The 25,205-nt window shown below is 38.8% G+C and overlaps 2 protein-coding genes across 7 annotated transcripts in view; both read left to right on the top strand.

The window, feature by feature from the left end:
- Positions 1-5,620, top strand: part of pde4ca (phosphodiesterase 4C, cAMP-specific a) — a 154,930-nt gene extending 149,310 nt beyond the window's left edge. For all 6 annotated transcript variants that reach the window (XM_061919791.1, XM_061919790.1, XM_061919793.1 and 3 more), the window contains one exon: positions 734-5,620. In XM_061919791.1, the coding sequence (XP_061775775.1) occupies positions 734-1,222 (489 nt within the window). In that variant the 3' untranslated portion in view covers positions 1,223-5,620. The remainder of the gene's footprint in view (positions 1-733) is intronic.
- A 2,905-nt stretch (positions 5,621-8,525) lies between these two features.
- The window catches only part of LOC133568086 (ras-related protein Rab-3A-like), a 44,939-nt gene continuing 28,259 nt past the window's right edge, over positions 8,526-25,205 (top strand). The window contains exons 1-2 of the mRNA XM_061919797.1: positions 8,526-9,187; positions 24,758-24,982. Of these exons, the coding sequence (XP_061775781.1) occupies positions 24,758-24,982 (225 nt within the window). The 5' untranslated portion in view covers positions 8,526-9,187. The remainder of the gene's footprint in view (positions 9,188-24,757; positions 24,983-25,205) is intronic.

The following is a 25,205-nucleotide window of genomic DNA, read 5'->3' as shown; positions in this document are numbered from 1 at the left end:
GGTATATAAAACGTGCTTAAAATTTGAGTAAAATGATGTTACCGCAGATGAAAAACAAGTAGACTTTACTTAATTTGTTTAAATAAATATAACTTAAAACTTTGATGTAATTAAGTAACTGTTACTTAATATCTTCACGACTGTTATGTTATATGGTAAGTAGAATTTACTTGATATTGCAGCTTTAAATTTTACTTAAATCATTTGCGTGCAAATACTTACAAAATTTTTTTTAAAGTAAATCTTATGAGTTATTTTTTTCAGTGTACCCAAGAAGTAGCTCTTGCTTTCAAAAAGGTTGGTGACCCCTGATGTACTTTAAGATTTTTTGTTAAAATAAAGCCAATAATGCCATTTTTTTTGGTCCTTTTATTTAGAAAAGTATCAAAATAATTTTGATAGTGAAGTGAAGTGAATTATATTTATATAGCGCTTTTCTCTAGTGACTCAAAGCGCTTTACATAGTGAAACCCAATATCTAAGTTACATTTAAAGCAGTGTGGGTGCCACTGGGAGCAGGTGGGTAAAGTGTCTTGCCCAAGGACACAACGGCAGTGACTAGGATGGCGGAAGCGGGAATCGAACCTGCAACCCTCAAGTTGCTGGCACGGCCACTCTACCAACCGAGCTATATCGCCGATAGCGGTCCCAAAGTGTCGGTATGGGGACAAGACTAGCCCACAGCTGTCAATCAAAGGAGGGATCAAGGCTCTCATCCCAGCTTCTCTTCCAGGTGGGCTTCATCGATTACATCGTTCACCCTCTGTGGGAGACGTGGGCCGACCTGGTCCACCCCGACGCCCAGGAGATCCTGGACACGCTGGAGGACAACAGGGAGTGGTACCAGAGCATGATCCCCCGCAGTCCCTCACCCCACCCCGAGGGACCGCAAGAAGGAGGTCTGACCGGCGAGGCGTCCGGCTTTTGCGTCGGCACCGGCAACTTATCTGACAAGTTCCAGTTTGAGCTGACCTTGGAGGAAGAAGGGGAGTCCGACACCGAGAGCTTGGCCGAGGAAGAGGAGGAGGAGGAGGAGGAGGAGGGCTGTGACGGTTACGGGATGTCCAGGACTGATTCCGGCGGCGAATTCGACGCCATCCCCGCGGCGATCACTTGCGACGCAACAAGGACGTTTCCAGCACACTCCGATAAAGACATGTCAGCGCCGAGAGGGGCCGACCCAGACTTGCCCGGGGTCTCGGACGTCCGTCCGGACACATAGCACACCCCCCTCGCCACCGAGTCCCTTTTAACTTCTCTGATTGCAGTGCCTCCTCGTCTATGACTCCGCCCCCCCTCCCCGCTCCACGCCCCCTTTCTTCCACCTGTGTTCCCACCCGGAGCAGGTTTGGATGTGAAGGAGGCATGCCAGGTGCTTGCACTAAACAAGCAGTCCAGCACGGGACAAGAATCCAGGTCCCTGTCAGCGTACGTGCCGCCGACTAACGAACCGTCTTCCTGTTTCTACTTTTTACAAAGCAGCTGAGCGAGGGGAGATGCCAGGACGTCTTCTTCAGGCCAAGTCTGACACTCTCAACTTTTATTCCGAGCCCAAAGGAGCGGGCCGGAAACGTAGCGGACCTTTTTCCAGTGACTGTCCCCAGGTGATGGCAAAGAGAGTCAGAAGAGATAAAGTCTTGCAGAAAGGAGTCAAACCAGCCAGTCAGGCAAGGTGGTGTGCCCCCTGGTGTTGAACACCAGTACTGATGACTTGCATGGGAAACACATTCAAATATTGTTAATTGCTTTTATTTGAATTCCCTTTGATATTTTTGACACCCGTTTTATCAACTTGACTTTAGCACTTTTTTGGGCTGACTCGGAAGGGCTTCTGATTCCAAACCCAAGCACACGGAGGCGGTTGACTGAAACACTGATATTTTAATCATGCAAACACTAAACCCCGCACGCATTTTTTTTCTCTTAAAACAATGGATTTAAAAGTACCCAGGCCGCATCTTTGTACAAACCCTGTTTCCATATGAGTTAGAAATTGTGTTTGATGTAAATATAAACAGAATACAATGATTTGCAAATCCAGTTGAATGCACTACAAAGACAACATATTTGATGTTCAAACTCAAACTTCATTTTTCTTTGCAAATAATAATAACTTAGAATTTCATGGCTGCAATACGTGCCAAAGTAGTTGGGAAAGGGCATGTTCACCACTGTGTTACATCACCTTTTCTTTTAACAACACTCAATAAATGTTTGGGAACTGAGGAAACTAATAGTTGAAGCTTTGAAGGCGGAATTCTTTCCCATTCTTGTTTTATGTAGAGCTTCAGTCGTTCAACAGTCCGGGGTCTCCGCTGTCGTATTTTACGCTTCATAATGCGCCACACATTTTCCATGGGAGACAGGTCTGGACTGCAGGCGGGCCAGGAAAGTACCCGCACTCTTTTACTACGAAGCCCCGCTGTTGTAACACGTGTTGAATGTGGCTTGGCATTGTCTTGCTGAAATAAGCAGGGGCGTCCATGAAAAAGACGGCGCTTAGATGGCAGCATATGTTGTTCCAAAACCTTTCAGCATTAATGGTGCCTTCACAGATGTGTAAGTTACCCATGCCTTGGGCACTAATGCACCCCCATACCATCACAGATGCTGGCTTTTCAACTTTGCGCCGATAACAGTCTGGATGGTTCGCTTTCCCTTTGGTCCGGATGACACGATGTTGAATATTTCCAAAAACAATTTTAAATGTGGACTCGTCAGACCACAGAACACTTTTCCACTTTGTATCAGTCCATCTTAGATGATCTCGGGCCCAGAGAAGCCGGTGGCGTTTCTGGATGTTGTTGATAAATGGCTTTCGCTTTGCATAGTAGAGTTTTAACTTGCACTTACAGATGTAGCGACGAACTGTATTTAGTGGCAGTGGTTTTCTGAAGTGTTCCTGAGCCCATGTGGTGATATCCTTTAGAGATTGATGTCGGTTTTGGATACAGTGCCGTCACGGTCATTCAATGTTGGTTTCCGGCCATGCTGCTTACGTGGAGTGATTTCTCCAGATTCTCTGAACCTTTTGATGATATTATGGAGCGTAGATGTTGAAATCCCTAAATTTCTTGCAATTGCACTTTGAGAAACGTTGTTCTTAAACTGTTTGACTATTTGCTCACGCAGTTGTGGACAAAGGGGTGTACCTCGCCCCATCCTTTCTTGTGAAAGACTGAGCATTTTTTTGGGGAAGCTGTTTTTATACCCAATCCTGGCACCCACCTGTTCCCAATTAGCCTGCACACCTGTGGGTTTTCCAAATAAGTGTTTGATGAGCATTCCTCAACTTTATCAGTATTTATTGCCACCTTTCCCAACTTCTTTATCACGTGTTGCTGGCATTGAATTCTAAAGTTAATGATTATTTGCAAAAAAAAAACGAAGTTTATCAGTTTGAACATCAAATATGTTGTCTTTGTAGCATATTCAACTGAATATGGGTTGAAAATGATTTGCAAATCATTGTATTCTGTTTATATTTACATCTAACACAATTTCCCAACTCATATGGAAACGGGGTTTGTACATGTGACTTTGTTTGTGTGTGTGTGTCCCCCCCCCCCCCTTTGTCCGGTTAATCAATATTTTGCTCTCCATCGGGCAAGTCGATGAAAAAACAAGTGCCAGGCGAGCACGACACAAGCTGTACTGTAGTTTCCATTCTGCCACCGGCGACTTTCCACCAGCGAGTTGTTTGATGGCAGCGCCTGCTGTGCCAATCTGACCCCGCCCTCTCTTCTCACCTCCTCAAACCGTAACTGATATTGTCTTAAAACTGGTGTGTTTTTGTGAGGGACGGACTTCTTTTTTTTTTTTTTTTAAGGTGTATTTGCTGATAAAAACCAAAGCACTTTGTATAGTTATCTTACAATTGTGTAAAATGTGACCGTTTTGGTGGAATTCCTGGGCTGCACCACTACAGACGGCCCTTAAAGGCTGCATGTTGGAGTTTGTTGGTTTTTTTTTTTTTTTGTCTGATGCACAATTTTGTACAAGATGAACAGTACTTTTACCACAAATCACTCCTCTTTTAACGTGTGAACAAGCTTTCATTTCTTCTTTATGCCTTATTTCCACACCTGGGCTCTTCTGTGGCCGTAGAGCAGGGGTGTCCAAAGTGCGGCCCGCAACTAATCGCCACGCATTCTGCAAAAATTGCAAAATTGATAGTTTTGCAAAAATTAAAAAATATATATTTAAAAAAAAAAGTGGAATGAGGTAAAATCTAATGAGAAAAAGTGGCAATGTTGATGCAAAGCTGCCATGCAGGCAGTTGTTGGTTTTTTTTGTCCTAATTTTCTTTTTTCCTTTGCTCAAAAAAATCTATGTTATAATGAATTATTACTTTAAAATGATCACTTTAAAATGTTTTATGTGGAAAAAATATCGCACATGTTGTGTGGTTGCCGTATAAAAACATCAAAGTTTTGACAAAAGAGCATAAAACCAACAAAATAATAGTTCAAACTTCAAATCGACGGATATATCTGAAGTTGATCTTGAAATTTAAGTGTTAAAAGTAAAAAAAAACCTAATAAAAATGCATCACTTTATGAGTGGGGAACCTTTCGGATCTCAAATATATTTAGTAGGATTTTATTGAACTTTTCACTGTGATTACTCAAATATATTAAATAGTTAAAATCAATGATGTCCTGCATTATTGATCTTTGAGGGCTTTAATTGCTAAATAAAGGAACTCTCCTGAAGGAATCAATAAAGTACTATCAATCTATATAAATACTGCATATTTCAGTTTTACTATAATAAACAAAGTTGTATTTGACAGAAAAGGCATAAACCCTTATTTGTTTTACTTTACATCAACCTCAAGTTGATATACAGATTTAATGTAAGCATTAAATAAATAAAAATAATAATAATTTTACTTATTTTGAACATTTTAGTGACTGAGACCCTCTATGCTCCCCAGGACCCCTAAGGATTAAAAAAAAAAAATCCATATATTTTGTTGAAAAATATCAAAATGCTTAAATTCTTCTGTGGAAAAAGTTTGGACACCCCTGGGGTAGACGTACTGGAGGAGAACACGTGCGATGCTTTCCTTAGCCAGGATGCCTTTGAAAAGCAAGGACTATGTAACGGGATCTTAACCAGCACAACATGCAACAGGGTCCCCTTTCTACGTCTGACTTTCTACTTTCTCCTCACATCGCTCCATGTACACTTTATTCATTACTTCTCTCTCACTTCAGTAGTCTTGAAGGTTTAGTCCTTAGTTGGAGTCACATGGACTTATGGGACACTTTTCTCTGCTTTTTCCGCCTCCTCCACGGTTCAGGTCGACAAAAAAACGCAGCAAAATGACTCCTTTTCATTTTTTGTCTGTATGCAAACTCGCCGAGAGGCAAAATTCTGGCCTATTTCTCCTTTTAACTGTCTTCCTCTCTTGTCTTTGCACACTTAACATTCATGGGGGGGGGGGAGAATTGTTCAGCCTGTGAAGATTTTATGATGAAAAAAGTCCTCATAATCAGAATTTCTCTACTGCAGCTTTGACAATCCAATCTCTGTGGTTAAACGGCGGCTGTTTTCTGCCCTCTTTCCAACTAGAACTGTACGCCTTGTCAATAAAAGAAGAAAAAAAATGTTTCACTCTTTAACGTGTTTCTGTCAATCTCAGGACTTTGGGGTTTGTTTTTCCGGAAGGCAAAGGAAAGTTGGCGCTGGCAGAACGTGAATGTAAGTACATATTTTATTTTAACACTAACAAACTACAGAAAAAGGAAGCAAACAAAAGGCGCACACAATGGCGGAGAACAAACGTGACTATCCGTCCATTTTGTACCGCTTATTCCCTTTGGGGTCGCTGGTGCCTATCTCAGCTACAATCGGGCGGAAGGCGGCGTACAATCTCTGTGGTTAAACGGCGGCTGTTTTCTGCCCTCTTTCCAACTAGAACTGTACGCCTTGTAAATAAAAGAAGAAGAAAAATGTTTCACTCTTTAACGTGTTTCTGTCAATCCCAGGACTTTGGGGTTTGTTTTTCCGGAAGGCAAAGGAAAGTTGGCGCGGGCAAGACGTGAATGTAAGTACATATTTTATTTTAACACTAACAAAATTTTTAAAAAAAGGAGCAAACAAAAGGCGCACACAATGGCGGAGAACAAACATGACTATCCATCCATTTCTACCGCTTATTCTCTTTGGGGTCGCTGGTGCCTATCTCAGCTACAATCGGGCGGAAGGCGGCGTACAATCTCTGTGGTTAAACGGCGGCTGTTTTCTGCCCTCTTTCCAACTAGAACTGTACGCCTTGTCAATAAAAGAAGAAAAAAAACGTTTCACTCTTTAACGTGTTTCTGTCAATCCCAGGACTTTGGGGTTTGTTTTTCCGGAAGGCAAAGGAAAGTTGGCGCGGGCAAGACGTGAATGTAAGTACATATTTTATTGTAACACTAACAAACTACAAAAAAAGGAAGCAAACAAAAGGCGCACACAATGACGGAGACCAAACGTGACTATCCGTCCATTTCCTACCGCTTATTCCCTTTGGGGTTGCTGGTGCCTATCTCAGCTACAATCGGGCGGAAGGCGGCGTACAATCTCTGTGGTTAAACGGCGGCTGTTTTCTGCCCTCTTTCCAACTAGAACTGTACGCCTTGTCAATAAAAGAAGACAAAAAATGTTTCACTCTTTAATGTGTTTCTGTCAATCCCAGGACTTTAAGGTTTGTTTTTCCGGAAGGCAAAGGAAAGTTGGCGCGGGCAAGACGTGAATGTAAGTACATATTTTATTTTAACACTAACGAACTACAAAAAAAAGGAAGCACACAAAAGGCGCACACAATGGTGGAGAACAAACGTGACTATCCATCCATTTTCTACCGCTTATTCCCTTTGGGGTCGCTGGTGCCTATCTCAGCTACAATCGGGCGGAAGGCGGCGTACAATCTCTGTGGTTAAATGGCAGCTGTTTTCTGCCCTCTTTCCAACTAGAACTGTACGCCTTGTCAATAAAAGAAGACAAAAAATGTTTCACTCTTTAACGTGTTTCTGTCAATCTCAGGACTTTGGGGTTTGTTTTTCTGGAAGGCAAAGGAAAGTTGGCGCGGGCAAGACGTGAATGTAAGTACATATTTTATTTTAACACTAGCGAACTACAAAAAAAAGGAAGCAAACAAAAGGCGCACACAATGGTGGAGAACAAACGTGACTATCCGTCCATTTCCTACCGCTTATTCCCTTTGGGGTTGCTGGTGCCTATCTCAGCTACAATCGGGCGGAAGGCGGCGTACAATCTCTGTTTTCTGCCCTCTTTCCAACTAGAACCGTACGCCTTGTCAATAAAAGAAGAAATTTTTTTTTTCACTCTTTAACGTGTTTCTGTCAATCTCAGGACTTTGGGGTTTGTTTTTCTGGAAGGCAAAGGAAAGTTGGCGCGGGCAAGACGTGAATGTAAAAAAACAAAAACATAATTAGAAATACTTTAATAATCGCCGAAGGGAAATTAAAAACATTACAGGGAGACAGAAAAAATACAATTCAGTCTAAGCCTGGGCCCCTGGAGAGGGGGTCCAGACTGAGGCCAAGGAAAAAATAAAAATGTAAATTTTTTGTTAAATATGCTTTTTCTCAAATATTTGAAAATTAATCAAATCGATTTACTTTGAACAGTTTTATATTTTAATTTTTTATCCTGGAAAGCGTCTTTGAATATTCATAAAAGTGCTATATACCAAATAAAATGTATTGTTATTATTATTGCGTTGTTTTTTCATTTTTTTGTTTTTTTAACTTTTATTTATAAATTTCAACATTTACAATCAAATAGATGAGAAACAATAACAAAAATAAGTACAAAAACAGTACAAAACAGTACAAAATAAAACAGCGTCAGGGGTTGTAAATTCAAGGTAACTAAAATAGAATACAAATATATATATATATAAATATATACATATATATATATATATATATACATACATATATATATATATATATATATATATATAAATATATATATATATATATATATATATATATATATAAATATATATATATATATATATATATAAAATATATATATGTATATATATATATATATATATATATAAAATATATATATGTATATATATATATATATATATACATATATATCATATATATATATATATATATATATATATATATATATATATATATATATATATATATATATATATATATACTGTATATATCCATCCATCCATCCACCGCTTATTCTCTTTGGGGTCGCGGGGGGCGCTGATGCCTATCTCAGCTACAATCAGGCGGAAGGCGGAGTACACCCTGGACAAGTCTGCACTTCGTTGCGGGGTATATATATATATATATATATATACATATATATATATATATATATATATATATATATATATATATATATATATGCCCGATTGTAGCTGAGATAGGCGCCAGTGCCCCCCGCGACCCCGAAAGGGAATAAGCACACACATATATATATATATATATATATATATATATATATATATATATATATATATGTGTGTGTGTGCCATAGGCTCACTCAATTTCAGTAAATAATTTAAATTTGGAACACAGCATCATCGTTTTCACAGCTTTTTTGTTGTTAAAGGTAGCGTGTTTTAATGTAGAGTTCTAAATCTTTTTCAAAGGCACAAAAGACAGGTCGGGTATTGAGAAACTTACACATATGAATATAAAACTTAACCAATAAAATAATGAGGTTGCAAAGGTAAAATTCCTTTTCAAGTTTGTTTTAATACAGTGTAAAACCAAATATCACATCTTTAAAACAAAGCACACATTTGTCATGAATATTGTTGTTCTCTGTTAGTTTTTTTTTTAAGTTTATTTATAAATTTCAACATTTACAAACAGTTGAGAAACAATAATCAAAATAAGATAAACAACAGTATAAAAACAGTACAAAACAGCGCCAGGGGGTTTGTTAAGTTTTATGTTTTTAAAGTGTGCTCCAAACGCATCACGTCACAACAAGGGAGGAGACTTAAGCAATTTCTTCTCTGTGATTCGTCGATGTTGGTGTCAATCATTCTTTCCCATTTTTTTGTCTGGACCAATCACCGCTCCGAGTGGGTCTGTCAATCAAGGAAGCGCCCGCCCCACTGCAGGTGCAAAGCTGGGCTCCGAGCTAACTGCTGCAGCGAAGGCTAGGAGAACAGCATCATTTCACGGTAAAAACAACAACAACAAACCACACTCTCACGCCTCACCGCCTGGCCTTTTTCCCTCCATTTAACGCCGATTTAAAAGTTCCTCAGTTCGGAGCGAAAACGTCGCCGTAAATAAGGAAGAGTAACCTTCATTTGACATAGCTTGGATGCTTGGTTGCTAACTGATAAATAGCGACGATGCGGCGGATTATTTGCTACAAAATCCTCTTTATTGACTGCGTGGTTTAGTTGTTGTGTTCCTGCCGTGTAAATGAACACGTTTGCTATGCTGGCCGGTGAAAATGGGGGACTTAGGGGGGTCTTGTCGACCATATGGTGGCCCATGTGTGGCTCGCCCAGCCCGGCTTGTCTGCGCCCAGTTGATCTGCTGCTTAGCCCGCTAAGCTGCCGCTTCTGAGCCGGACTACTCTCATTATTGTCAGGATCTCAATAACTCTGGCATTTTACAAGAGCATATCTTGATATTCAACACGAGAAATAATGCTTTGGTTCACTTTAAGGATTAGTGTTGTCCTCGTACCAATATTCCCGTACCAGAACCTAAATGTATTTCGATACTTTTCCAGATAAAGGACACCACAAAAATTGGCGTTATTGGCTTTATTTCAACAAACAAATCTTAGTGTACATTAAACATAGGGCTGGGCGATATTGCCTTATTTAATACCTCGATATTTTTACGATATTCTCAGTATTTTGCCTTAGCCTTGAATGAACACTGGATACATATAATCACAGCAGTATGATGATTCTATGTGTCTACATTAAAACATTCTTCTTCATACTGCACTAATATATGCTACCTTTTGTGTGAAGTGAAGTGAATTACATTTATATAGCACTTTTCTCTAAGTGAGTCATAGCGCTTTACATAGTGAAGCCCAATATCTAAGTTACATTTCAACCAGTGTGGGTGGCATCGGGAGCAGGCGGGTAAAGTGTCTTGCCCAAGGACACAACGGAAGTGACTAGGATGGCGGAAGCGGGAATTGAACCTGCAACCCTCAAGTTGCTGGCACAGCCACTCTACCAACCGAGCTATGCCGCCCCTTTAAACTTTCATGCAGAGAAGTGTTACCATCCATCCATCCATTTTCTACCGCTTATTCCCTTTTGGGGTAGCTACAATCGGGCGGAAGGCGGGGTACACTCTGGACAAGTCGCCACCTCATCGCAGGAAGTGTTACCGTATCTGAGTTATTGTGCAGAAATATGGGGAAACAACTACAAATGTGCACTACAGTCGTTAACTGTGTTACATAAAAAATCAATTAAAATAATACATAATGTTGGATATAGAGAACATACAAACCCTTTATTCATTGAGTCAAAAATATTAAAAGTTCGGTGATTTGGTAAAATTGCAAACAGCTAAATTGATGTACAAAGCAAATTATAACCTGTTACCAAAGAATGTACAACAATTCTTCTCAACGAAAGAGAACTATAACCTTAGAGGAAAATCTAACTTAAAACATTTGTATGCACGTACAACACTTAAAACTTTTAGCATATCAGTATGTGGAATTGAATGATGGAATGGATTAAGTAAAGAAGTAAAACATTCTACTGATATGATCCACTTTAATAGGATGGTCAAATTAATAGTGCTTACAACGGACAAAGAAGAATTATAAGAAACACTTTCAACCTTATTGAAAATAAGATATTCTTCATCTCAGTTTGTTAATAAATGACTGAATTAATTAAGTACATATTACAAAACTGTTGTGTTACTCATTCACAGATGTCATTTTGCTATTTTGATATTTTGCTGTAAAGAAGGTCAGTGAATGAATGTATTTATTTGTTGGCGCTCTGACGTGGAAAAAGGGTAGGAATAAGTAAGCTTTGCTTCTTCCTACTCCTTTTCAAACATGATGTGATGTGTATTGTGAAATGATGAAATTGCCTGATGTGTAATGTTGTAGGTATGTCATGTTCGAAATAAACTAAGAAAAAGAAGGAAATCACAACTAAGTCAATTTACCAAAACTGTGTTTATTAAAGTTATTAGCAGGTGACTTTTCAAATGATGCTACATATTAGCAGTAATGCTACTTTTGGTAACCCCACTTGACAAATTACGGTTGTCTGTTCGACATATTCCCGCTTGAAGCCAAACCACCGCCTGCTGTTTTTCTTGGGAATTAATTCTCCCTTCATTTGTCACCAGATTCGCACCTTCTTTCTCTCGCAACAAGCCGCTAGCATCACAGCTAAGGTTAGCCACGCCGCTACCTCTCTGCTGGGCGAGGGCGTATACGTATCTGACGCTCAGCCCTAATTAAACATATGTTTATTATTGCAATTTAGTCCTTAAATAAAATAGTGAACATACTAGACAACTTGTCTTTTAGTAGTAAGTAAACAAACAAAGACTCCTAATTAGTCTGCTGACATATGCACTAACATATTGTGTCATTTATACACCTATTATTTTATCATTATAAAGGACAAACTGCAAAAAATAATTGTGTATCTACTTGTCCATTTACTGTTAATATCTACTTATTTTTTGTTTCAACATGTTCTATCTGCACTTTTGTCAAAATGTAATAATCACTTATTCTTTTCTTCTTTGATACTTTACATTAGTTTTGGATGACACCACACATTTAGGTATCAATCCAATATCAAGTAGTGACCGTATCATACATTGGTCATATTCAAAGTCCTCATGTGTCCAGGGTAGTGTTGTCCCGATACCAATATTCTGGGACCAGAACCTAAATGTAATGCAATCATTTTCTAAATAAAGGGGACCACAAAATATTGCATTATTGGCTTTATTTTAACAAAGTACATGAAACATATGTTTATTATTGCAATTTAGTCCTTAAATAAAATAGTGAACATACTAGACAACTTGTCTTTTAGTAGTAAGTAAACAAACAAAGACTCCTAATTAGTCTGCTGACATATGCAGTAACATATTGTGTCATTTATACACCTATTATGAGGGACAAACTGTAAAAATTGATTATTAATCTACTTGTTCATTTACTGTTAATATCTGTTTACTTTCTGTTTCAACATGTTCTATCTACACTTCTGTTAAAATGTAATAATCACTTATTCTTCTCTTCTTTGATACTTTACATTAGTTTTGGATGATACCACACATTTAGGTATCGATCCGATACCAAGTAGTGACAGTATCATACATTGGTCATATTCAAAGTCCTCATGTGTCCAGGTTAGTGTTGTCCCGATACCAATATTCTAGGACCAGAACCTAAATGTAATGCAATACTTTTCTAAATAAAGGGGACCACAAAATATTGCATTATTGGCTTTATTTTAACAAAGTACATGAAACATATGTTTATTATTGCAATTTAGTCCTTAAATAAAATAGTGAACATACTAGACAACTACCGAGGATGTCGTAGTGGTTTGTGCAGCCCTTTGAGACACTAGTGATTTAGGGCTATATAAGTAAACATTGATTGATTGATTGATTGATTGTCTTTTAGTAGTAAGTAAACAAACAGACTCCTAATTAGTCTGCTGACATATGCAGTAACATTGTGTCATTTATATACCTATTATTATATCATTATAAAGGACAAACTGTGAAAAATTATTGTGTATCTACTTGTCCATTTACTGTTAATATCTACTTATTTTTTGTTTCAACATGTTCTATCTACACTTCTGTTAAAATGTAATAATCACTTATTCTTCTCTTCTTTGATACTTTACATTAGATTTGGATGATACCACACATTTAGGTGTCGATCCTAGGATACCAAGTAGTTACAGTATCATACATTGGTCATATTCAAAGTCCTCATGTGTCCAGGGTAGTGTTGTCCCGATACCAATATTCTAGGATCAGAACCTAAATGTAATGCAATACTTTTCTAAATAAAGGGGACCACAAAATATTGCATTATTGGCTTTATTTTAACAAAGTACATGAAACATATGTTTATTATTGCAATTTAGTCCTTAAATAAAATAGTGAACATACTAGACAACTTGTCTTTTAGTAGTAAGTAAACAAACAAAGACTCCTAATTAGTCTGCTGACATATGCAGTAACATATTGTGTCATTTATACACCTATTATGAGGGACAAACTGTAAAAATTGATTATTAATCTACTTGTTCATTTACTGTTAATATCTGTTTACTTTCTGTTTCAACATGTTCTATCTACACTTCTGTTAAAATGTAATAATCACTTATTCTTCTCTTCTTTGATACTTTACATTAGTTTTGGATGATACCACACATTTAGGTATCGATCCGATACCAAGTAGTGACCGTATCATACATTGGTCATATTTAAAGTCCTCATGTGTCCAGGGTAGTGTTGTCCCGATACCAATATTTTGGGACCGGTACCACAATTATTTTGATACTTTTCGGCACTTTTCTAAATAAAAAGACCACAGAAATGTGCATAATTGGCTTTATTTTAACAAAAAAATCTTAGTGTACATGAAACATATGTTTATTATTGCAAGTTTGTCCTTAAATAAAATAGTGAACATACTAGACAACTTGTCTTTTAGTAGTAAGTAAACAAGACTCCTAATTAGTCTGCTGACGTATGCAGTAACATATTGTGTCATTTATACACCTATTCTTTTGTCCAAATTATGAGGGACAAACTGTAAAAAATGATTATTAATCTACTTGTTCATTTGCTGTTAGTATCTGCTTACTCTCTGTTTTAACATGTTCTATCTACACTTCTGTTAAAATGTAATAATCATTTATTCTTCTCTTCTTTGATTAGTTTTGGATGATACCACACATTTAGGTGTCGATCCGATGATACCAAGTAGTTACAGTATCATACATTGGTCATATTCAAAGTCCTCATGTGTCCAGGGTAGTGTTGTCCCGATACCAATATTCTGGGACCAGAACTTAAATGTAATGCAATACTTTTCTAAATAAAGGGGACCACAAAATATTGCATTATTAGCTTTAATTTAACAACCAATCTCAGTGTACATGAAACATATGTTTATTATTGCAATTTAGTCCTTAAATAAAATAGTGAACATACTACACAACTTGTCTTTTAGTAGTAAGTAAACAAACAAAGACTCCTAATTAGTCTGCTGACATATGCAGTAACATATTGTGTCATTTATACACCTATTCTTTTGTCTAAATTATGAGGGACATAATGTAAAAAAATGTTATTAATCTACTTGTTCATTTACTGTTAATATCTGTTTACCTTCTGTTTCAACATGTTCTATCTACACTTCTGTTAAAATGTAATAATCACTTATTCTTCTCTTCTTTGATACTTTACATTAGTTTTGGATGATACCACACATTTAGGTATCGATCCGATACCAAGTAGTGACCGTATCATACATTGGTCATATTCAGTCCTCATGTGTCCAGGGTAGTGTTGTCCCGATACCAATATTTTGGGACCGGTACCAAAATCATTTTGATACTTTTCGGCACTTTTCTAAATAAAGGGCACCACAAAAAATGGAATTATTCGCTTTATTTTAACAAAAAATCTTAGTATACATTAAACATATGTTTATTATTGCAATTTAGTCCTTGAATAAAATAGTGAACATACTAGACAACTTGTCTTTTAGTAGTAAGTAAACAAACAAAGACTCCTAATTAGTCTGCTGACATATGCAGTAACATATTGTGTCATTTATACACCTATTATTTTGTCTAAATTATTAAGGACAAGCTGTAAAAAATTATTATTGATTGTTCATTTACTGTTAATATCTGTTTACCTTCTCTTTCAACATGTTCTATCTACACTTCTGTTAAAATGTAATAATCACTTATTCTTCTCTTCTTTGATACTTTACATTAGTTTTGGATGATACCACACATTTAGGTATCGATCCAATACCCAGTAGTGACAGTATCATACATTGATCATATTCAAAGTCCTCATGTGTCCAGGGTAGTGTTGTCCCGATACCAATATTTTGGGACCAGAACCTAAATGTATATTTGATACTTTTGGCACTTTTCAAAATAAAGGGACCACAAAAAAGGCATTATTGGCTTTATTTTAACTAAACAAATCTTAGTGTACATGAAACATATGTTTATTATTGTAAGTTTGTCCTTAAATAAAATAGTGAACATACTAGACAACTTGTCTTTTAGTAGTAAGTAAACAAAGACTCCTAATTAGTCTGCTGACATATGCAGTAACATATTGTGTAATTTATACACCTATTCTTTTGTACACATTATGAGGGACAAACTGTAAAAAATTATTATTAATCTACTTGTTCATTTACTGTTAATATATACTTACTTTCTGTTTTAACATGTTCTATCTACACTTCTGTTAAAATGTAATAATCACTTATTCTTCTCTTCTTTGATTAGTTTTGGATGAATCTAGTCCTTAAATAAAATAGTGCACATACTAGACAACTTTTCTTTTAGTAGTAAGTAAACAAACAAAGACTCCTAATTTGTTGGCTGACATATGCAGTAACATATTGTGTCATTTATCTACCTATTATGAGGGACAAACTGTAAAAATTGATTATTAATCTACTTGTTCATTTACCTTTAATATCTGTTTACTTTCTGTTTCAACATGTTCTATCTACACTTCTGTTCAAATGTAATAATCACTTATTCTTCTCTTCTTTGATACTTTACATTAGTTTTGGATGATACCACACATTTAGGTATCGATCCGATACCAAGTAGTGACCGTATCATACATTGGTCATATTTAAAGTCCTCATGTGTCCAGGGTAGTGTTGTCCCGATACCAATATTTTGGGACCAGAACCTAAATGTATATTTGATACTTTTGGCACTTTTCTAAATAAAGGGACCACAAAAATGTGCATTATCGGCTTTATTTTAACAAAAAAGTCTTAGTGTACATGAAACATATGTTTATTATTGCAAGTCAGTCCTTAAATAAAATAGTGAACATACTGGACAACTTGTCTTTTAGTAGTAAGTAAACAAACAAAGACTCCTAATTAGTCTGCTGACATATGCAGTAACATATTGTGTCATTTATACACCTATTATTTTGTCTAAATTATTAAGGACAAGCTGTAAAAAAAATAATTATTAATTGTTCATTTACTCTTAAAATCGGCTTACTTTCTCTTTCAACATGTTCTATCTACACTTCTGTTAAAATGTAATAATCACTTATTCTTCTCTTCTTTGATACTTTACATTAGTTTTGGATGATACCACACATTTAGGTGTCGATCCGAAGATACCAAGTAGTTACAGTATCATACATTGGTCATATTCAAAGTCCTCATGTGTCCAGGGTAGTGTTGTCCCGATACCAATATTTTGGGACCGGTACCACAATTATTTTGATACTTTTCGGCACTTTTCTAATTAAAAGACCACAAAAAAGGGATTATTGGCTTTATTTTAACAAAAAAGTCTTAGTGTGCATGAAACATATGTTTATTATTGCAAGTTTGTACTTAAATAAAATAGTGAACATACTAGACAACTTGTCTTTTAGTAGTAAGTAAACAAACAAAGACTCCTAATTAGTCTGCTGACATATGCAGTAACATATTGTGTCATTTATACACCTATTATTTTATCATTATAAAGGACAAACTGTAAAAAATAATTGTGTATATACTTGTCCATTTACTGTTAATATCTACTTATTTTTTGTTTCAACATGTTCTATCTACACTTTTGTCAAAATGTAATAATCACTTATTCTTCTCTTCTTTGATACTTTAGTTTTGGATGATACCACACATTTAGGTGCCGATCCGATGATACCAAGTAATTACAGTATCATACATTGGTCATATTCAAAGTCCTCATGTATCCAGGATAGTGTTGTCCCGATACCAATATTCTGGGACCTGAACCTAAATGTAATGCAATACTTTTCTAAATAAAGGGGACCACAAAATATTGCATTATTAGCTTTAATTTAACAAAGAATCTTAGGGTACATGAAACATATGTTTATTATTGCAATTTCGTCCCTAAATAAAATAGTGAACATACTAAACAACATGTCTTTTAGTAGTAGGTAAACAAGCAAAGGATCCTAATTAGTCTGCTGACATATGCAGTAACATATTGTGTCATTTATACACCTATTATTTTGTCAACATTATAAAGGACAAACTGTAAAAAATAATTGTGAATCTACTTGTCCATTTACTGTTAATATATGCTTATTTTTGTTTCAACATGTTCTATAAACACTTCTGTTAAAATGTAATAATCACTTATTCTTCTTTTCTTTGATACTTTACGTTAGTTTTGGATGATACCACACATTTAGGTATCGATCCGATACCAAGTAGTGACGGTAACATACATTGGTCATATTCAAAGTCCTCGTGTCCAGGGACGTATTTCCTGAGTTTATAAACATAATATACATTTTTTTTAAAAACAAAAGATGTTGTGATGCCAAAAAATATCGATGTAATCATAGTAGTATCGACTTGCTACGCTCCTGTACTTGCCGTTTGTTTACATTTTGACGTGTGTAGTGAAGCATGTCTAGCCATTCCTCGTCCTGCAATGATACTTCTAAGAAACATACTTTCTTTGTCGCCAAGGAGACAAGGATTAGTCATTTAGAAGTAGCTAAAACACTGCCGACTGCAGAAGGATGTTAGCCGCTAGCTAGTTAGCCATGTCTTGTTTCAGTGTCATAACATCACCTTTATCGTCAGTTTTTAAGCCAAAATGCGTCCTTTCTCCCTTTTCTGTCCACACACTGTGTCTGCTTCTAAGTACTCTGTGATTATGTGCTGCCGAACATGCTCCTCTGCTCGTAAACGAGCAATGACCAGCATTGTGAAGGTGGACCAGTACTTTTTAGAGCCGGTATAGTACCGAATATGATTCATTAGTATCACGATACATTACTAATAGCGGTATCGCGTACAACCCTAGTCTGGGCTTTACCTGACTCTTCCCAGTGGATGCGTTGTGTTTGTCGCCAAAATGCGTCCAATCTCCCTTTTCTGTCTACACACTGTGTATGCTTGTAAGTATTCTGTGATTGTGCACTGCCGAACATGCTCATCAGCTTGTAAAACAGCAATGTCATGACGTGCAGTCATGCCTGCCGAAAAAAAGGGGGGGTGGACAGGGGGTTCTTTTTAGAGGCGGTATAGTACCGAATATGATTAATTAGTTTTGCGGTACTAATGAACTTAGACTTCCCGGTAAGGTCTATTCAGGTGTACTGGAGAGGAGGCTACGCCGGATAGTCGGACCTCGGATTCATGAAAGAACAGTGTGGTTTTCGTCCTGGTCGTGGAACTGTGGACCAGGTCTATACTCTCGGCAGGGTTCTTGAGGGCGCATGGGAGTTTGCCCAACCAGTCTACATGTGCTTTGTGGACTTAGAGAAGGCATTGGACCGTGTCCCTCGGGAAGTCCTGTGGGGAGTTCTCTGAGAGTATGGGGTATCAGAATGTCTGATTGTGGCGGTCCGCTCCCTGTATGATCAGAGCCAGAGCTTGGTCCGCATTGCCGGCGGTAAGTCGGACACGTTTCCAGTGAGGGTTGGACTCCGCCAAGGCTGTCCTTTGTCACCCATTCTGTTCATAACTTTTATGGACAGAATTTCTAGGCGCAGTCAAGGCGTTGAGGGGATCCGGTTTGGTGGCTGCAGGATTAGGTCTCTGCTTTTTGCAGATGTTGTGGTCCTGATGGCTTCATCTGACCAGGATCTTCAGCTCTCACTGGATCGGTTCGCAGCGGAGTGTGAAGCGACCGGAATGAGAATCAGCACCTCCAAGTCCGAGTCCATGGTTCTCGCCCGGAAAAGGGTGGAGTGCCATCTCCGGGTTGGGGACGAGACCCTGCCCCAAGTGGAGGAGTTCAAGTACCTCGGAGTCTTGTTCACGAGTGAGGGAAGAGTGGATGGTGAGATCGACAGGCGGATCGGTGCGGCGTCTTCAGTAATGCGGACGCTGTATCGATCCGTTGTGGTGAAGAAGGAGCTGAGCCAGAAGGCGAAGCTCTTAATTTATCGGTCGATCTACGTTCCCATCCTCACCTATGGTCATGAGCTTTGGGTCATGACCGAAAGGACAAGATCACGGGTACAAGCGGCCCAAATAAGTTTCCTCTCCCTTAGAGATAGGGTGAGAAGCTTTGCCATCCGGGAGGAACTCAAAGTAAAGCCAATGCTCCTCCACATGGAGAGGAGCCAGATATGGGGGTTTTTGGCATTTGGTCAGGATGCCCCCGACGCCTCCCTAGGGAGATGTTTTAAGGCATGTCCGACTAGTAGAAGGCCACGGGGAAGAACCAGGACACATTGGGAAGACTATGTCTCCCGGCTGGCCTCGGAACGCCTCGGGATCCCCCGTGAAGAGCTGGACAAAGTGGCTCGGGAGAGGAGAATTTGGGCTTCCCTGCTTAGGCTGCTGCCCCCGCGACCCCACCTCGGATAAGCAGAAGAAGATGGAGTATTGCAGTACTATACTAGTAATGGTATATCGTACAACCCTAGTTTAGTTATTGAGTTCAGACTAAACTTGTACGTCCGCGTCATTAAAAGTGCTGAACTTCATATAAAGTCTGCCGTCCTTAAACCTCATGTTTTCCTTTTTCTAGCATTGATAAAATGTATCTATTCCCTTTTGAAAAACGATTTTGGATCTTTTGAAAGGCAAACTAGCCGAGCGCAGATCGATGTAGTTGAATCTAAGGAATATGAATCAAATGATCAATATTCATCTTATTGTAGTTTGCAATGGCAGCACAGCGTAGAAGTCAAGAGTTTTCCACACATGTTGTGCTCCTCGTGTAGCGAAGTGATATTGTTTGTGTTGTGTGAGCGCACCGTATCACATTTCACATTCATTACGTGTTTGTAAAGACAGACTTCCCAGCCAAGCATGTCATGGTGGTCTGCCGTTTGCAGCCTAATTTGATGAGCGTGTCCTCCATCAGAGAGGAGCAGTGTGGAAAGCACCAGGGGTGTCATGGCAACAAGAATGTGTTGGTGTAAACAGACATGCTTCCCTCTCGCCTCCAGTGATGCTCTTCTGCTGCACAATGAGGCAAACATCCTTCAGAGATGGTCGGAGTAAGATGGTGGGATAGGATGCATTAGCCAGTGTCATTAGAGATGTTACCATCAGGTTTCGATTTATGCCGCCGATTCGGATACGGTCATCCATGAGAAAGGTCGGTCGATACCAATAGTAAGGGCTCCAATTTAACTGCGGAAAGTGCCACGACCGTCCTCGTCCTTTGCCGTAATCCCCCCCAAAAAATCAACCAACCTCCTTTTAACATATTAAAGGCCTACTGAAATGAGATTTTCTTATTTAAACGGGGATAGCAGGTCCATTCTATGTGTCATACTTGATCATTTCGCCATATTGCCATATTTTTGCTGAAAGGATTTAGTAGAGAACATCGATGATAAAGTTTGCTACTTTTGGTGCTGATAAAAAAGCCTTGCCTGTACCGGAAGTCGCAGTCGATGACGTCACAAGTGTGAGGGCTCCTCACCTCCTCACATTGTTTCTAATGGGAGCCTCCTGCAGCAAGAGCTATTCGGGCCGAGAAAACGACAATTTCCCCATTAATTTGAGCGAGGATGAAAGATTCGTGGATGATGATATTGATAGCAAAGGACTAGAAAAAAAAAAAAAAAAAAGGCGATCGCATTGGGACAGATTCAGATGTTTTTAGACACATTCACTAGGATAATTCTTGGAAATCCCTTATCTTTCTATTGTGTTGCTAGTAGAGATGCGCGGATAGGCAGTTATATCATCCGCAACCGCATCACCAAAGTCGTCATCCACCCACCGTTCACCCGAACCAACATTTTACCAGAACCGTACACGCCCGCCAACCGCCCGCTAAAATACATCAGAGGACGGCGTGGCGCATTGGTAGAGTGGCCGTGCGCAACCCGAGGGTCCCTGGTTCAACCCCCACCTTGTACCAACCTCGTCACGTCCGTTGTGTCCTGAGCAAGACACTTCACCCTTGCTCCTGATGGGTACTGGTTAGCGCCTTGCATGGCAGCTCCCTCCATCAGTGTGTGAATGGGTAAATGTGGAAGTGGTGTCAAAGCGCTTTGAGTACCTTGAAGGTAGAAAAGCGCTATACAAGAACAACCCATTTATTTACCACTCACAGAGCTATTTAAACCTGTTTCACAGAGTAATGAAGACAATTGGAGCCGCTAACGTTCTCGCGACTATCCAATAGCGTTCATCCTGATGACAAGAATATGGGCGTGCTGTGAAGTAATTAATAATTCCACTGGTGATCACATTGTTAAAAATAACATTCAAAATATAAAACATTCTCATGCATTTTAATCCATTCATCTGTTCAAGAAGTCGCATTAATGGTCAAAAGTATTTTATTTATTATTGGTTACCTTCAGAATAACAATGTTATTAAAAAGAATAGGAGATGCACGCATTTAATTGTGGTAATCAGGGAAAGTTCAAATAAAAGCCTACTCAGTGGCCTAGTGGTTAGAATGTCCGCCCTGAGATCGGTAGGTCAAAGACTATAAAAAAATGGGACCCATTGCCTCCCTGCTTGGCACTCAGCATCAAGGGTTGGAATTGGGGGTTAAATCACCAAAATGACTCCCGGGCGCTGCACCGCTGCTGCCCGCTGCTCCCCTCAATTCCCAGGCGGGGATCAAGGGGATAGGTCAAATGCAGAGGTCACATTTTACCACACTTAGTGTGTGTGTGACAATCATTGGTACTTTTTCTTTAAAGGGGAACATTATCACAATTTCAAAAGGGTTAAAAACAATAAAAATCAGTTCCCAGTGGCTTGTTGTATTTTTTGAAGTTTTTTTCAAAATTTTAAAAGTCTCGGAATATCCCTAAATAAAGCTTTAAAGTGCCTTATTTTCGGCTCTCTGCGAAGACACTGTCCATTTCCCTGTGACGTCACACAGTGCTGCCATTGTAAACAAACAATGGGAATACCACAGCAAGATATAGCGACATTAGCTTGGATTCAAACTCGGATTTCAGCGACTTAAGCGATTCAACAGATTACGCATGTATTTGAACAGATGGTTGGAGTATGAAAGTATTGAAGAAGAAACTGAAGCTATTGAGCGAATAGCTATTGACGCTATTCATAGCCATAGCATGGCCGAATAGCTGCGTTAGCATCGCCGGTAAAATGTGCGGCCCAAACGATCAGGACTTTCGCATCTTTTGACACTGGAGCAACTTAAATCCGTCGATTGGTAAGTGTTTGTTTCGCATTAAATGTGGGTGGAAGGAAACGTAATATAGTTGAAAATGCATCTGCAGGTTATCCATACATCTCTGTTCCATGTCTGCTTTAGCACCGCCGGTAAATAGCATGTTAGCATCGATTAGCGTAGCATGTTAGCATCGATTAGCTGGCAGTCAAAATCAACAAAACTCACCTTTGTGAATTCGTTGACTATCGTTGCAAATGCATCTGCAGGTTATCCATACATCTCTGTGCCATGTCTGTCTTAGCATCGCCGGTAAAATGTGGAGACACTCTGGTACATTCAATGGGGGTCTGGCGGCAGACACTTTGGCATCTTCGGGCCAGTGTTGCAACTTGAATCCCTCCCTGTTAGTGTTGTTACACCCTCCGACAACACACCGTCGAGGCATGATGTCTCCAAGGTTCCAAAAAATAGTCAAAAAAACTAGGGATGCACCGATTAATCGGTAACCGAATATATTCGGCCGAATATGGCAAAAAAAGCCACATTCGGCCTTCGGTGGAATGAGTTAAAAACAAGGCCGAATAGTGGCGTGTGACGCAATTTTTTGACGCGGTGACGCAATCAACCAACGTGCAGTGATGCGGTGACGTTGGGATATGTTGTGTACCTGTATAAGTGTATGAGGTTACAAGCACACACTTATTGAGATTTAGTGGGGCCTCTGTTTACATTATTAGCCTGTTGTGTAGGCTACCTGTATAAGTGTATGAGGTTACAAGCACACACTTATTGAGATTTAGTGGGGCCTTTGTTTACATTATTAGCCTGTTGTGTAGGCTACCTGTATAAGTGTATGAGGTTACAAGCACACACTTATTGAGATTTAGTGGGGCCTTTGTTTACATTATTAGCCTGTTGTGTAGGCTACCTGTATAAGTGTATGAGGTTACAAGCACACACTTAATTGAGATTTACTTGAGCCTTCTGTTTACATTATTAGCATATCTTCTGTGGCTAAGCAGACTTTTGCCAAAAGGACAATAATTCATTTGTTGTGGGTTTATCCACTTTAATGCACTTTATTTTTTTCTGGAATGCAAGTTTTGTTTGAAAGCCTAATATAAATGAAAAACTTTGTGCTTTTTTTGAAAAGCAAAGGCTACTGGAATATTAAAAAAATGTCAATATTCAATAAAAAATTACTTTATTTGAAAAACATGTCTAAATATTTATTCTAGGCTATTGATGCAATATTAAAAAAATTGTGAAAAACTGCATTCATTATTCGGTATTCGGTATTTGGCCTTCGGCCAAGCGTTTAAATTTTATTCGGCTTCGGCCACAAATTTTCATTTCGGTGCATCCCTAAAAAAAACGGAAAATAACAGAGCTGAGACCCGGTGTTTGTAATGTGTTGAAAATGAAAATGGTGGGTGTGTTACCTCGGCGACGTCACATTCGGACGTCATCGCTTCCAGCGCGATAAACAGAAAGGCGTTTAATTCGCCAAAATTCACCCATTTAGAGTTCGGAAATCGGTTAAAAAAATACATGGTCTTTTTTCTGCACCATCAAGGTATATATTGACGCTTACATAGGTCTGGTGATAATGTTCCCCTTTAACTTAACTGAAAGAGAAGGGTACAGGTCTACGAGTTTCTCCTCATTGAGCTAAATTGAATTCAGTCTCTGTTTAATTCCTTGCTTCTTGTCTGTTTAATAGATGTCATCAGTGTTTGAACCTGACAGTTGTATTCAGTGTTAAAAGTATTACACGGCTCTCACAGAAATACATTTTAAAATTTTGGGCTTGCATGGCTCTCTCAGCCAAGAGTATTTACAGTATAGTTTATTAAGCAAGTATTGAAAGTAGACACTAGATGGCAGTAAAAAGATGAACTTGGACAAAATGACAACAATTTGGCAAAATGTGCGGGGGAGTTGCGGGCATTGGACAAAGTTGCGAGGCCGTGCATTATTTTCCGGGGTTAGTGGATTGCGACGTTGCACATTCCTGCAGGACTGATGTGTGTGTCAATCATGTGTGCGTGCACTCCTTGTCCAATGTTTGTCCTCCTACACTGCACTGGATGTGTGTTGCAATACAAGATGACGCTGATTATTCTAAACATCTCTCACAGTGGCAGATCAGCTCCCATCTCAAATTCAACTCAAACTTGCATCAATTGTTAACAATTAGCCATTTGGATGCAATTGGATATCTCATTAAGAAAGACGTGTCTTACATCCGTGTCGATTGTATTTGAATTGTTGCCAATAAAACTTTGGGCACGTCCCTGGTTTATCATTTTTAGTGATCCACCCTTTGTACACAAGACTGTGCTGTTTTCTCAAGCAACTCCCTAGTTACCCATCACTATGTGATCTTTTTCCCTGGCTAGATGGCGTCCGCAAATGCCACCTATGGCCAAAAGGAGTCCTCGGACCAGAACTTCGACTACATGTTTAAAATCCTCATCATCGGCAACAGCAGCGTCGGGAAGACGTCCTTCCTCTTCCGCTATGCAGACGACTCCTTCACGCCTGCGTTCGTCAGCACGGTCGGCATCGACTTCAAGGTGAAGACCATCTACAGGAACGACAAGAGGATAAAGCTGCAGATCTGGGTGAGGGGAGGTCAACACATTTGAATTGTTTATTTCTGTGGGCGTAAGGGGCGGGGCTAGTGTACGTCTCCCATCTCTTACAACCTTGAAGTATGCTTAAAAGTGCTAACACAGACCCGCAGATGTGAGGCTCCCTGTGCGTTATCGAATCAATTTCAAACTCCTTCTATTTACTTTTAAATGTCTAAACAACCTCGCGCCAACAGATCTCTCCGACCTCCTT

Source organism: Nerophis ophidion, linkage group LG14, assembly GCF_033978795.1.
Source record: "Nerophis ophidion isolate RoL-2023_Sa linkage group LG14, RoL_Noph_v1.0, whole genome shotgun sequence".
Lineage (NCBI taxonomy): Eukaryota > Metazoa > Chordata > Actinopteri > Syngnathiformes > Syngnathidae > Nerophis > Nerophis ophidion.
The sequence above is the reverse complement of the archived record's forward strand: the minus strand, read 5'-3'. Positions and strand labels throughout refer to the sequence as shown.